Below are 13,427 nucleotides of genomic sequence, written 5' to 3' on the forward strand. Positions count from 1 at the left end.
GATCCATTGTTTATAGCAGGAATCGCTTAAAATGGAATGGGCCTAAACTAATTCAAAAGTGGTAAATGAGCATGCTTTCTGTTTTTCTAAAACAATACATGTATTACTATATAACTGGCCAAGAAACACGAGGGCAAAGTCACACTTTAGTAGCCTTGTCAATTCGACCAACTTCTACATGTGGCCTTTGGATTAAAAACCAAATAATTTGTGTGACCACCCGCCAAAGTGACTGGTGAAATACATTCAAATGTATTAGTCACATGCGCCGAATACAACAATACAACCTTACAGTGAAATAGTAACTTACGAGCCCCTAACCGACAGTGCAGTTTCGAAAAATACAGATAAGAGATAAAAGTAACAAGTAATTAAAGAAGAACAGTAAAAAAAATAACAATATATACAGGGGGGTGCTGGTACAGAGTCAATGTGCAGGGCCACCAGTTAGTTGAGGTAGTATGTAGGTGGAGTTTAATTAAAGTGACTATGCATAGATGACATCAGAGAGTGGCAGTGGGGTGGGGGCAGCGGCAGCGGCAGCAATGTGAATAGTCTCGGTAGCCATTTGACTAGATGTTCAGGAGTCTTATGGCTTGGGGGTAGAAGCTGTTTAGAAGCCTCTTGGACCTAGACTTGGCTCTCCAGTACCGCTTGCTGTGTGGTATCAGAGAGAACAGTCTATAACTAGGTGGCTGGAGTCTTTGACAATTTTCAGGTCCTTCCTCTGACACCGCCTGGTTTTGAGGTCCTGGATGGCAGGAAGCTTGGCCCCAGTGATGTACTGGGCCATTCGCACTATCCTCTGTAGTGCCTTGCGGTTGGAGGCCGAGCATTTGGCGGGTGTAATTTTCCAACCCTGTTGATAATGGATAGAGTGCAATGTATGAGCACACGTCATTTAGAAACCTGAGGTGACGGTTTGCCTTTAGATTGTGTAGATTAACGCTGTACATTACAAAGCCAGTTATCGAGTCCAATTAAAGCATTTGTTTTCTGATACATACTATGTTACCATCACCTTTGCAAACTGAACACTTTATATTGTGTGATGTGCTAAGAGCATTTTGTATTATTCTGTACATAAATCTGAGACATTCCATTTTAGTATGATATGGTATGTATTAATTTATGGATGTCCATCATCCATTTCATATATGTTTTAAGAATGACAATTTATTATGTTCCGAATTTGCATTATGTACAGTATGTTACTAATTTTCTTAACGTATGATATGTTACAAATTGTAGCTAGGTGGCTAACGTTAGCTATCTCACTAACATTAGCTAGTCTAGGGGCTAGGTGAAGGGTTAAGGTTAGAGGAAGGGTTAGCTAACATGCAAAGTAGTACGTTGTTAAAGTTGCTAATTAGCTGAAATGCTGAAGATATCCGTGATGAGATTCCAACTTGCAAACTTTTGGGTTGCTAGAAGTTTGTTATACGCCGACCCAACCACCTTCCTTTCTTTTTTGCCTTAAGTAACCATCTTCCTTATGTAACCATACGAAATGTAACCTAGCATATCAAATGGAGTGTCTCGAATTTACATAGAGAATAATACAAAATGCTCTGAGACCAGGTTGTCTCACTCCACCCCCACTTGAGGCAAACAAACTTTTGAGATGTCACACATGGTGTTTTGCTTGTTTGAAATGCATAGCCTACTTCAGTCGGACCTGTTGATTCCTTTACATTACGGGTGTTGATCGACAGATTGGGGTTATTTGTGAGATGAAATTGTCTTCCAAATTCCACTGTATTTTACTGACTCTCACTGGAGTTGCCAGATGGTGCCTAATGACACTATCATTGATTCTAGATCCATACTTGGCCCTCTGCCCACAGCAAGAATGATCTACACTATTTCAAACTAAACATGTTTTTCCTGGCCATTTTCAAGTAATGAAAGAAATCCTGAACTCGTTTTTTCCTGTCTTTTCATGATGAAATGCTTTTGTTTTCTTGAATGGAGGGTCATTGACTGAAAGCAAGGCTCAATTCTCACAGCACAGTCTCCTGATTGACACCCTATAGTGAGAGGCAGAAAGAAATGTCATCAATCTGTCCTTGTATGGGCTCTAAGCACTCTCTTCATTCCACTCCTTCCTGGTACCTTCCTGCCATCACCTGCTTCCAAAGTACTCTCTCAGCCCGTGTCAGTGCAGATGACTGGTTGAAGTACTGTTGCCATGTTATTCCCTAGTCAATCCCTCTCACGTTACTTTGAATGGCAGTGAATGGATAAACTCTCACTTTCCTACTTGGCCTTTTAGTACATACGTTTTAGCTGTACTCTACTGTTTATTGCTCTGTCTGTTTTCCCAGAGGTTGTCTAATGCAACATCTCCTGATTTTTCTCACATAATCCAGGTTTCCATCAAACTGTTTTTATGCAAATAAATTACATGTCAAGACGGGCCTGATGGAAACAGCAAATTTGTCGGTAAACGTTCCTAATGTCGACAAAACAAAATACGCTAGACAAGGTGGGATATTTTTGTCTGTAAAATTAACTATGCTAGAAATTGCAGTGAAACGCCTTTATTTGTTAATATTGATATAATAACCATCTTGACGTAAACTTGGAATAACAATCAAATGGTGATTGACGCTTGGCTGACATTTGACAAAGAAAAGTAATCTGGCTCTTTTGTCCATAAAAATCTCATGTAGGTAGCCTACCCACACTGTATCTGAGAGCTGTTGGCTAGAGAGCACGTGCCAAGACCTGAGTGGGCACATTTTGCTATATAACGCAGACATTTTTGTGACAACCATCAAAGTTGGAAACGCATTTGAACTTTTATTCAGTAAATGGGAATTTAACGGCAAGTTATTTTTATGTGCACTACGTTATCACGCCCAGCCTTTAGTCAATTTGGTGGGAAAATGCACATATTGTTTAATGCAGATTTTGGAATATTTGCATGAAAATCTGTCGCCAGTTGGATGGAAACCTATCTATAGATAGACATTGCTTGGTGAATAGCAAATGAGCTTCAACAGGGTGGTAGGTAGGTGAAGTGTGACGTGACATTTGAGGACGGGCACATAAGTCTCTCAAATGTTACATCTTCATGATACCATCCATCTACTATGAGATGAGTCATGCATGCCTGAGCTACAAACAAGAATAGCTCCCTTAGAGATGACTCTACTGGATGTCATCAGCAGGGAGGGAATTGCAGAGGCCATTCTGGCTCCTATGATTCACATGTAGACCTACGTCAAGAGCAGGTAATACACTACACTGTGCTGTGCCACTCAGGCCCTGCGGCCATTTTGAGCCCTGCTGTCCCTGGCTGCATTCAGGGAGGACGTTCAGCGACCACCAGTTCCCTCCAGTGTCACTAAGTGTGTTTGTGAATGTGTGAGCTCAGGGCATGATAGTAAAGAGCTGTGTGCTCTGTGGTTCATGCATGCTCCACCCCCTTCAGATAGATGCCCTTTGTGCTCATGGATGGGTAGAAACGGGGCACATCTGTCCTTGTTATGCCGCAGTGCTCAGTCCCTCTTAGCGCAACAGTGTTTCCACCCCACCATTTTATAGGCAGGGTCCCTCTTGCCTCCACCTCTCGTGCCCTCCACCTCTCTTGGTTCTGTTATCATTGCTTGAGCTTCCTAAATCGGGCCTCTGTTTGTTTTAGTTGAAAATGCCCTGCCTTCCTGGAAAATAGGCAGATTTTAGTGAAACATTGAGCAGATGTGGGGGATATTATGAATCACTATAGCTCTGTGGCAATGCAAGTGCTGAGTGGGCGAAAAAAGCTGAGCTGAACAGTTTCAGCAGCCTGGCCAACTGGTTCCTCTTAGGGCTGGGCGATATGGCCTAAAAATAATCTATTTGATTTGATTATTTTTCAAATTTATGGCGATTCACAATATATATATCAATGTATTATATTGTCTCTAAATAAGCTTTTGTTGTAGAATTTACAGGTAAAATACGCTGCATTTCAAACAGTCAGCAATAATCTAATGAAGTCAGGGCTTTTGAAATTATACATATTCTAAATGGTAAAGTAGTTTAATCTGCTTTCTCTTTGTAATAATCACTGGTCTGGCTTTCAAGTCTATGAAAATACCCTTATTAGAAATGTTACCAGAACCATGCATCTCGTAGCAGGCATTAGCTGTAGAAAATGAACACAGTTAGGTCTCATAATCAATCTGTAATGCATAATTCCACATGCTAGTGAGTAGCCAGATAATCTTTCATATTTAAAATCTAGCCAACTTGGATCTATTTGCTGGTTAACATGGTAGAACAGTCGAATTGTTATGAACGCACCCTTCTGTCCGTCTCCAACTGTTTGAACAGCATGCTAGCCTGTCCACTTTGTTCAGATGGGCCACTTGATTTCAATATTTTATTTCTCAGAATGAGAACGAGGTGCCAATTCGTTATATAATAGTTTTTTATGCTCATTGTACATAAAACACAGACTAGACAGCTAGTATAGGTCTGTGGCTAAACTGTTACATTCATTTTCCAGAATCAATGTTCATTGATAGTCTGTTTTTAGGGGTCTGCTCTGCTCTTCATGCAGAGTTGAGACAAAAAGACTATAGTTAGAAAGGTTCAGTTGTCTTCCATTATAGTGAAATGATGTCTCAATGTGTTTCGGTGTCCATGTTCGAGATCGACCGATTTAATTGGAATGGCTGAATAATTTGGGCCGATTTCAAGTTTTCATAATAATCGGTAATTGGCATTTTTGGACACCGATTATGGCTGATTACATTGCACTCCACGAGGAGACTGCGTGGCATGCTGACCACCTGTTACGCGAGTGCAGCAAGGAGCCAAGGTAAGTTGCTATTTTAGCATTAAAACAATCAATCTTAACATAATCACTAGTTAACTACACATGGTTGATGATATTCCTAGTTTATCTAGCTTGTCATGCGTTGCATATAATCGATGCGGTGCTTGTTAGTTTATCATCGAATCACAGCCTACTTTGCCAATCAGGTGATGATTTAACAAGCGCACTTGCGAAAAAAGCACTGTCGTTGTACCTAACCATAAACATCAATGCCTTTCTTAAAATCAATACACAAGTATATATTTTTAAACCTGCATATTTAGTTAATATTGCCTCCTAACATGAATTTATTTTAACTAGGGAAATTGTGTCACTTCTCTTGCGTTCTGTGCAAGCAGAGTCTCAGGGTATATGCAGCAGTTTGGGCTGCCTGGCTCATTGCGAACTGTGTGAGGACCATTTCTTCCTAACAAAGACCGTAATTAATTTGCCAGAATTGTACATAATTATGACATAACATTGAAGGTTGTACAATGTAACAGCAATATGTAGACTTAGGGATGTCACCCGTTCAATAAAATACGGAACGGTTTCGTATTTCACTGAAAGAATAGATGAAAGTGTAGATGCCAATCACCATATAAGTTCAAAGATGAAAAAGCCTGGAAGGAGGAGCAATGACTAGAAACGATTCGGTTGACTGTTTTATGTGTAGATTAATTGTCAGAGTAGAGGACATTGTGCATTTCAGGTAAAATAACAACTCAATGTTTATATCCCAGGACAAATTAGCTAGCAACAGCGAGCTAGCTAAATAGGACAAATTAGCTAGCAAGTGCAAGCTAACTAGCTAAATTGCCATACATGTTTAATGCTTTTTGAGCTGTCCCCAAATTAATCTGATTGTCAGTTTGTTTTGATATTTCAACCTGCATGTCGTGATCGCGTTTGGTGTAGGGGGACAAAATAAATGTATGCACATCCTATCAATCCTATCAACTCCCGAGATTAGGCTGGCAATACTATAGTGCCTATAAGAACATCCAATAGTCAAAGGTGTATGAAATACAAATGGTATAGAGAGAGAGAGAGTCCTAGAATTCCTAAAACATCTTACCTGGGAATAATGAAGACTCATGTTAAAAGGAACCACCAGCTTTCATATGTGCTCAAGTTCTGAGCAAGGAACTTAACTTAACTTTTCATTTACATGGCAAATATTGCACTTTTACTTTGTTCTCCAACACTTTGTTTTTGCATTATTTAAACCAAATTGAACATGGTTCATTATTTATTGGAGACTAAATTTGTTTTATTGATGTATCATATTATGATATCATATTAAGTTAAAATAAGTGTTCATTCAGTATTCATTCAGTATTGTTGTAATTGTCATTATTATATTTATTATTATACCATATATAATATTTATTTATTTATTAATATTATAATCGGCCGATTAATCTGTATCAGCTTTTTTTGGTCCACCAATAATTGGTATCGGCGTTGAAAAATCATAGCCGGTCGACCTCTAGTTCATATGAGCGATTTTTTATTTTATTTTATTTTTTTTTTAATTAAAAAAAAATATAATAAAAATATTCGACCAAACCTTAAATGCAAATAGTGAGTTGAAACCACTTCTCAGAGAGAAAGACGTGATCTTTCATCTTTGTTCTGAGTTGCAGGGGGAGGAGCTTGGTGTGTGAATGGGAAGGTGCAGTCACAGCAGAAAGAGTGAAGGAGATGAGAACAATCAGAGTAACATTCTTGTGATACAGGCATTTGGAATATCTCGCTGAAACATTAATTAGATGTATTGCCCAGCTGTACTACTTCTCATGTTTGGGGGTGTTTGAATTTGAATCCTGTTTAGGTAGTCTAAGCATCAGTGCTAGGAGTGGCTGGTATTGGTTTCCTGGGGTGAAGTGTGTGTGTGTGTGTGTGTGTTCAGCTACCAATGACTCACTAAAACTCCAAGTCCAAGCATCTGTTTTTTTTCTTCTTATGTGTGCTTTAAGTCAAGTGGGAATTGAACTGCGTCCCAACCAACATTGGAGAATTTCAGACTGATCCACTCAACTCAGTTACAGGTTTTTGTGCTTGTGTCAAGATGATATTACAATAGCCATTTTGCAGAAAGTAGCCTGAGTGACTGAGGGTTTAGGCTGGCCTTGTACACACTCCAAGGTACGCAAGTGTGAAAATTAGTTCCTTGTTTGACAGGCCAACCCGAGGTGTGGTTCACCCATTGAGCTGTTTTGATGTGAGCCATAGCAAAGATGTTTTCATGCGTACAAAGTTTGTAAAGCCCTGATTCTAATGTGCCAGCACATTTTATAGGGCACAGTTTATGACACTAATTGAACATGGCCAACGTTATGGTTTCCAGATGTGAAAGGGTAAACACGATTCAGAGCACTGGTGGATGTTTTATTCTACAGCATATTGTGTCACCACCTGAATTAATTAAATACAGATCATACTGAAATCTAGGCGTTCGAATCTCTTAAGTCTCCTTTTTCCCCCTCTGAATTAATCTATTGATTCAGTGTGTGTGTGTGTCATTGACAATCAATGTTTTAAGCAATTAGACCTAAATAAAGTTGACATGTTTTGGACATGGATCACTTCACTATTGATAGTGATTGGTTCGGTGTTATAGATTGATTGCCATTTTGCATCCTTCAGTTGTCTCTGTACATTTTTCAGTGGTGTCTGTGATGCTGTCCGCCTCCTGTTCTCTGGCAGACATTTGTGTTTTGGAATGCAGGCGACGGCATCTCTGCCCCCCCCCCCCCCCTCAAATCTCCCAGTGGCAGGAGGCTGTGGCCTCTCCTGCTGCCAGTCGGTCTCTCTGGGTTAAAACCTGCTCCCTCCAGCCTCTTCTCAACCCTCAGACTGGTTTAAACCAGTTCTCATGGAAAGGCTTTGTGTCTCCCATAGAATCTTGGGAAGGGTAATATGGAGCTCTGCTCTGGTGATGTCACAGTGGATGAGAAAGACCTTGAGTCAGCCTTCTTTATCTGATGGTAGAAGTGTGTACACTCAGGTAGTCTATACAGTGGCTGCCCCAATGATTGTTTACAACCTCTATAAGGGGAGTGATGAGGCAATTATATTTACTTAAGGGGAGACGGCAGACTAGAAGTACTGGAGTCAGCAGGCTTGAAAGGAGATAAGAGTAGGCCTAATGGTCTTCCAAACCCCCCCTTCCCTGTACTTCAACTCTAGTCCAGAACACACACACACAGTGTCAAGTACACACTGAGCTCTGATTCTTGTTCCAGTTCATAACCTGTGCGTCTGTGAGATGTTCATGTCTGTGAGTGTATGCTTTATCTATGGTGTAGTGCCATACTTGTGGGTCAGGCTGATGTTCAAGCTGAGTGTGTCTCCCTCCTGCTCCATCCTCTGCTATTACTTTAATGATGGGGGATTTGGGTCAGCATCTGGGGAGCTGGCACTGAGGCAGGCCTGTGCTGCAGTCAGGTCAGTCAGACAGAGAGCCCCCCCTCTCCAGCACAGCTGGAGGAATTACTGACCGGCCCGCTACCACACATCCACACTGATATGGTGCCTCTGAGCATTTAGGCCTAGATTTGTCCAGTTTTCATTGGTCAAGTGCCTCACTGTTGAATTGGTCCAGTGTTTGTTTATCTTTCCCCGACAGTGGTGTTTGCATTAGCATGACCACTCATTATCAGCCAGTATTCAACTTCCATCTCATCTTGGGGTGGTGCGATGCTACTTCAGCCTGCCCGCCGCTGACACAGATCTCTGTTTGTTTATCCATATCTTTAACCCCCCTGTCTCTCGTTCTGTGTCGCCAGGTAGAGCGATGTCGGAGGAGGCGGTGCGTCAGACGCGCAGCCAGAAGCGGGCCCTGGAGAGGGACGTGGCGGCCCCTGGCAGCCCCGGGGGGGAGCTGGACATTAAGAAGGTGAAGCTGGAGAACAATGAACAGCTACCTGCAGCAGACGGCCCTATAGCTCTAGTGGCTGTGGGGGGAGGAGATGTGGTGAAGATGGAGCAGGCAGCCAAGGAGGCCAGCATGAGCATCCAAAAGACCGACGAGGTCAAGGCTACCATCAAAGTGGAGGTGCAGACCGGGGACAGGCCTGTCGACATGAGCACGTCCAAGAGGTGAGAAGAACACTGATTACGCACATGGTCTAAGCCTACACTCTTTCTGGCTGTACATTTGAACAAGGCCTAACTGGACTATGGTACCCTCAGACGTGGTCTATTTTTGTTAATAATAATATTACCACCACTCTCTGGATTTAGTTTTAGAACATTGCTCTAAAATGTTATTTTTTCCATCTGGCCTTTGGTGCATGTTTACAATATGATGGGTTGTCTTAGAGTCTGCACATGGTACATTTGTGACTAGGGAATGTAGTGCTTTGTTATGACTGGAAAGGGAAATTTGCTTGGAAAGCAAGTTTGCCTTCAAAATACAATTTTAAAAGTGGAACATTGTAAATCCAAAAAGGCAAATATGGGATGATGTTGATAATGTCCTGAATTGATTATCCAGCTGTTAAGGTTTTGGTTAATTTTGAAAGTTGTATGTCTCTACTGAGGCAGTATGTGAGAGAGGCCTTGTCCAGATCTTCAGATATGGTTGGGTTAAAATGAGTTATGAGGGTATGCATGGATGGTCATGTGCTGTTGTTGATGGTGGGGGGGTTGGTTGGTTATGGAAAAAGTTATTTTTTGACAAGTTGAAGCCTAGGCTGTTAGTGTGTGTGTGTGTGTGTGTTGCAACAACTATGTGTAGGTGTGTTTGAACTGCTGTCTGCGTTAGCTAGCGAGTGGGCTTCTCACACAGGAAGTGCATGTCTGTGCTCCCTCTGTTCCTGGTGGCCTGCACCCATTTTGAGAAGTCTGAGGCTTTGGCTGACGGGCTCCATTTTCTCCAGCACCTGAACTCTGCCTCACTTCATACAAAATGAAGGCTATGTGTCACAAACTGGTTCCAGCCGGTCGTTGCCATGGTTTCCACTTTGGAAGGAGCAGTTGGGGAAAGGAGGGGCCGTTGTTGAGTGTGTGTGTGTGTGTGTGTGTGTGTCACATGACCAAATGCCTGATGTCATGATGTGATCTCTTCACTTGGTAGAGTCATTAATATACACTGGAGGTGAGAGCAGTAGTACGCAAGGAAGATAGCCGCCAAGGAAGGGATTTGCAGTTATGCATTGTAGTAGTTCACCCTCATGTCACCTTTGCCCTTTTCTTCACCCTAAGTGTGTACTGCTACTGTTTCCACATTTTTTTTGTCGAACTTTTAGTGTTTGCAAAGGAGATCTAGCATTTTGATCCAACTGTTTCAGAAATTGGGTGCCGAGTAATAGAATATGCGTTGCTTTCCAATGTCATAGAATTAGAAAGATATAGAAACACTTATTTTGGCCGGAAAGACCTTGTTATAGGCTAGCGCAAACGGTTGATGACATTTGTCCATGTCCAGTTTCATGAATAGTGGTTTGTACGGGTAGGAATACCTACCTCCCATGAGTTAACTCTTTCAGAGGAAGTGTGAGTCAACACTGCTGAGTATTCCAGAGAACTAACGTTAGTAGCTTGTAGAAACGGAAGCCGTGGCCACTGGATCTTATGTAACCACGTACTTGGCTTTTGTTTGTGCTTGTCAAATCAGCTTTTAGGGTGGAGATGATCACCTCGTCACCATATATATAATAACCCTCGCTTTGCCCATTGCCTGGGCTAGGAGTTACTCCTGGTTAGGTCGTGTGTGTGGTCCTATCCATTGGTTTACTTTTTGCCCTACTTGGTCCATTGCTTTACAAGCCCTCTGTATCACCAGCTGTGGATTGTGTGATTGTAAACCATAGCTACTGTATCTTTCTCGGCCTGCCCTCTAAACAACGACGCCTCAGCCCTGTTACCACTGCAGGGCCCTGGGATGTTTTGCACCAACCAGGATGACTGTGTCCTTGTTGATATGCCTGTGTCCTACCCTCTGCACCGTAGCCGAGCTGCAAGTGGCAGACTTAGGCCGGCTGTGTGATTAGATCTGGCCTCATAGCTCGTAGCCCAAGACACACAGTCAGTCAGGGTGTATACAATAGGCTGTCTCCTAGCCATGTTCCCCTCCCCCACCCCTCTCTCTCCCCTCCAGTGTTTCCTGCGGGCCTCTGCTCTGCGACTCTGGTGTCAGCAGCTGGGAGGGGTGGGGCCGCAGGCATAGCTACTGTCCGTACAAAGCGTCACCTACCCACCTCCCAGCCTCACTCCCCCACTGGGTACAAGCGGGACGCCTGCTGTGTAGGGGCCAGCGAGCTATCTCCTCCATCGGCCTTTCACTCCCCCTCTCCGTCACAGGCTCCACGCTGTATACCGCTGCTCCTCTTTGTCCTCCTCAGGCTAGAGGAAACAACAGCTAGCTACAGCCACAGAGGGAGCTATGAGGCCAGAACTAATCACACAGCCGGCCTAAGTCTGCAACTTGTAGCTCGGGCCTAGAAGCTCACGTATTTTGGCTCTGTTTTGAATGCATTCATTTTCTCCTCTTATATTCCAGTTGTAAGGAGTTGGAGTCTGCTTGTTATTCAGACAGGGCTCTGAACAGAGCTCCCACTCCACCATGACGGCTCTATTGATCTCAGATCAACTTGGGTGTCCCACAACTGCTGCTCACTCATAGACCACTGAAATGTTAGAATTTACCGCCCTCTACTGGACCCATCTTGCTACTGTATCTTTTTGCATACACGCCCAAGTGGTTCTCATTTGCTAGGTGATTAGTGTTGTATGATCACACTCAAATTAATTTCCAAATTATGTGAGGAGAGGGATTGTCACTCAAGGGGGGTTTTGCTCTCCATGTTTACATTTTGCCTAGTAGAGTTTAGCTTATAAAGTAAATAGTTTGTTTCTCTCTCTTCTCCCAGTGACTTAAAGAAAGAGAGGCAGCCCCTGTCACCAAACAATGACGTCATAGTGCTGTCAGACAACGAGCCGTCCAGCCCCGTCATGAACGGCCTGAACCATTTCAGGAAGACAGACACACTCATGGTACGACCCGACACACACACACACACACACACACACACACACACACACACACACACAGAGAGAGACTCCTCTCCTCTGTACTATTCACAATGTTTCTTTATCTACCACGGATGCAAATACATTCTAATGTAGTTGTGTGTATAACCCCCTGCTGTCTTCCCTTGTGTAGAAGAGCAGGCCAGATGAGAGGGAGTGCATCATCAAACAGTTGATGGAGGAGCTAAGACTACAGGAGGCCAAGCTGGTGCTGCTGAAGAAACTACGACAGAGCCAGACACAGAAGGAGAGCACTGTACAGAAGGTATCTAAACAAATGCGCGCGCACACACACACACTGTTTGCGCTAAACCCCTAGATTGCCATGAATAGTCTGGTCTCTCTCTCTTCCAGCCAACCTCTGGCTCTGTAGCCACTCCTCCACCTCTGGTCAGAGGCAGCATGACATCAGGCAAAGGAGTGCTACAGGTACAGGCAGCTACTGCTCACCACCACTACACAATACAATCATACATTGCTGCTGTTGTGTACCATACATTCACGCTCCTTGTAATAGTATACCAGTGCATCCATTCAGCCACTAAGCACATTCAAGCTCTCTGTACTAGCTTGTTGTCAGTGTGTCATCTGTTCAACCATGCTGTGCTGTCTGAGGTAATCACACGCAGTTAGCGGTGACACACTACAGCTGATGTGAAATGGCTCTTTTTAGCATTTACTGTATGTGACTTGACAAAACAATTTGAAATATGACATAACAGAGACTGGCCACTTGCCAGCAAATGTCAACAATGATCATGTGATGCTTTCATGGGCAAATCTCATTGCCATTAAATCATGATTTAGCCAAAGGTCTGAGTTACACGTGTGGCTCTTGAGTTGGGAATCGTCCCTCATCGTATGGGTTCATCATGTGGTTGTGTTGCGTGTAAACCCTGTTGTTTTTGTGTCCAGGTGTCGTCAGTCCGTAGCTCAGGCACAGTGATCCCTCCTCCATTAGTCCGGGGTGGGCAGCATGTCCCGTCCAAGCAGAACTCCCAGACCACCATGCCACCCCTGGTCAGAGGGGCGCAGGTAACTTATACTCTGGTACTTACCTTTTTTAAACATACTTTTGTTGTTGTCTGTTGAGTATGCCCCTTTGGTACTTGTGCAATGTCAGTTATTAATAAGGCAGGTAGCCTAGTGGTTAGAGCGTTGGGCCAGTAACTGAAAGGTTGCTAGATCGAACCCACGAGCTGACAAGGTAAAGATCTGTCATTCTGCCCCTGAACAAGGCAGTTAACCCACTGTTCCCCGGTAGGCTGTCATTGTAAATAAGTATTTGTTCTTAACTGACTTTAAAAAATACGAATTCTAACATTCTCTGCATCTTCAGTGTATATTTTCACATTTTTATGCTGCTTTCTAAACAAATTCCTTGGATGTGAACTCTCTGCAACCAATAGACCAAATGCATAACACACGCGCTTGTCAGTCTTTTCCAGTAAATTCATTTTACAATTATATTTTGCATATCTTCTCTCAATCTCTCTCTCCACGCCCTCTCCTGCCTCTGTCCCTCTCCCTGTGTGTGTGACTCCCCTCTCCCTTATGTCCATGCCGTACCCTATCT

General features: G+C 43.1%; 1 protein-coding gene across 6 annotated transcripts in view; it reads left to right on the forward strand.

The window, feature by feature from the left end:
* gatad2ab (GATA zinc finger domain containing 2Ab) overlaps positions 1–13,427 on the forward strand; it is a 31,942-nt gene that overhangs the window by 13,536 nt on the left and 4,979 nt on the right. For 3 of the 6 annotated variants that reach the window (XM_021603732.2, XM_021603734.2, XM_021603735.2), the window contains exons 2-6: positions 8,605–8,917; positions 11,692–11,815; positions 11,985–12,116; positions 12,206–12,280; positions 12,767–12,901. In XM_021603732.2, coding sequence (XP_021459407.2) covers positions 8,613–8,917; positions 11,692–11,815; positions 11,985–12,116; positions 12,206–12,280; positions 12,767–12,901 — 771 coding nt within the window. In that variant the 5' untranslated portion in view covers positions 8,605–8,612. The remainder of the gene's footprint in view (positions 1–8,604; positions 8,918–11,691; positions 11,816–11,984; positions 12,117–12,205; positions 12,281–12,766; positions 12,902–13,427) is intronic. The other 3 variants (XM_021603733.2, XM_021603737.2, XM_021603738.2) reach the window with 1 other exon arrangement.

This window comes from Oncorhynchus mykiss, chromosome 5, assembly GCF_013265735.2.
Source record: "Oncorhynchus mykiss isolate Arlee chromosome 5, USDA_OmykA_1.1, whole genome shotgun sequence".
Lineage (NCBI taxonomy): Eukaryota > Metazoa > Chordata > Actinopteri > Salmoniformes > Salmonidae > Oncorhynchus > Oncorhynchus mykiss.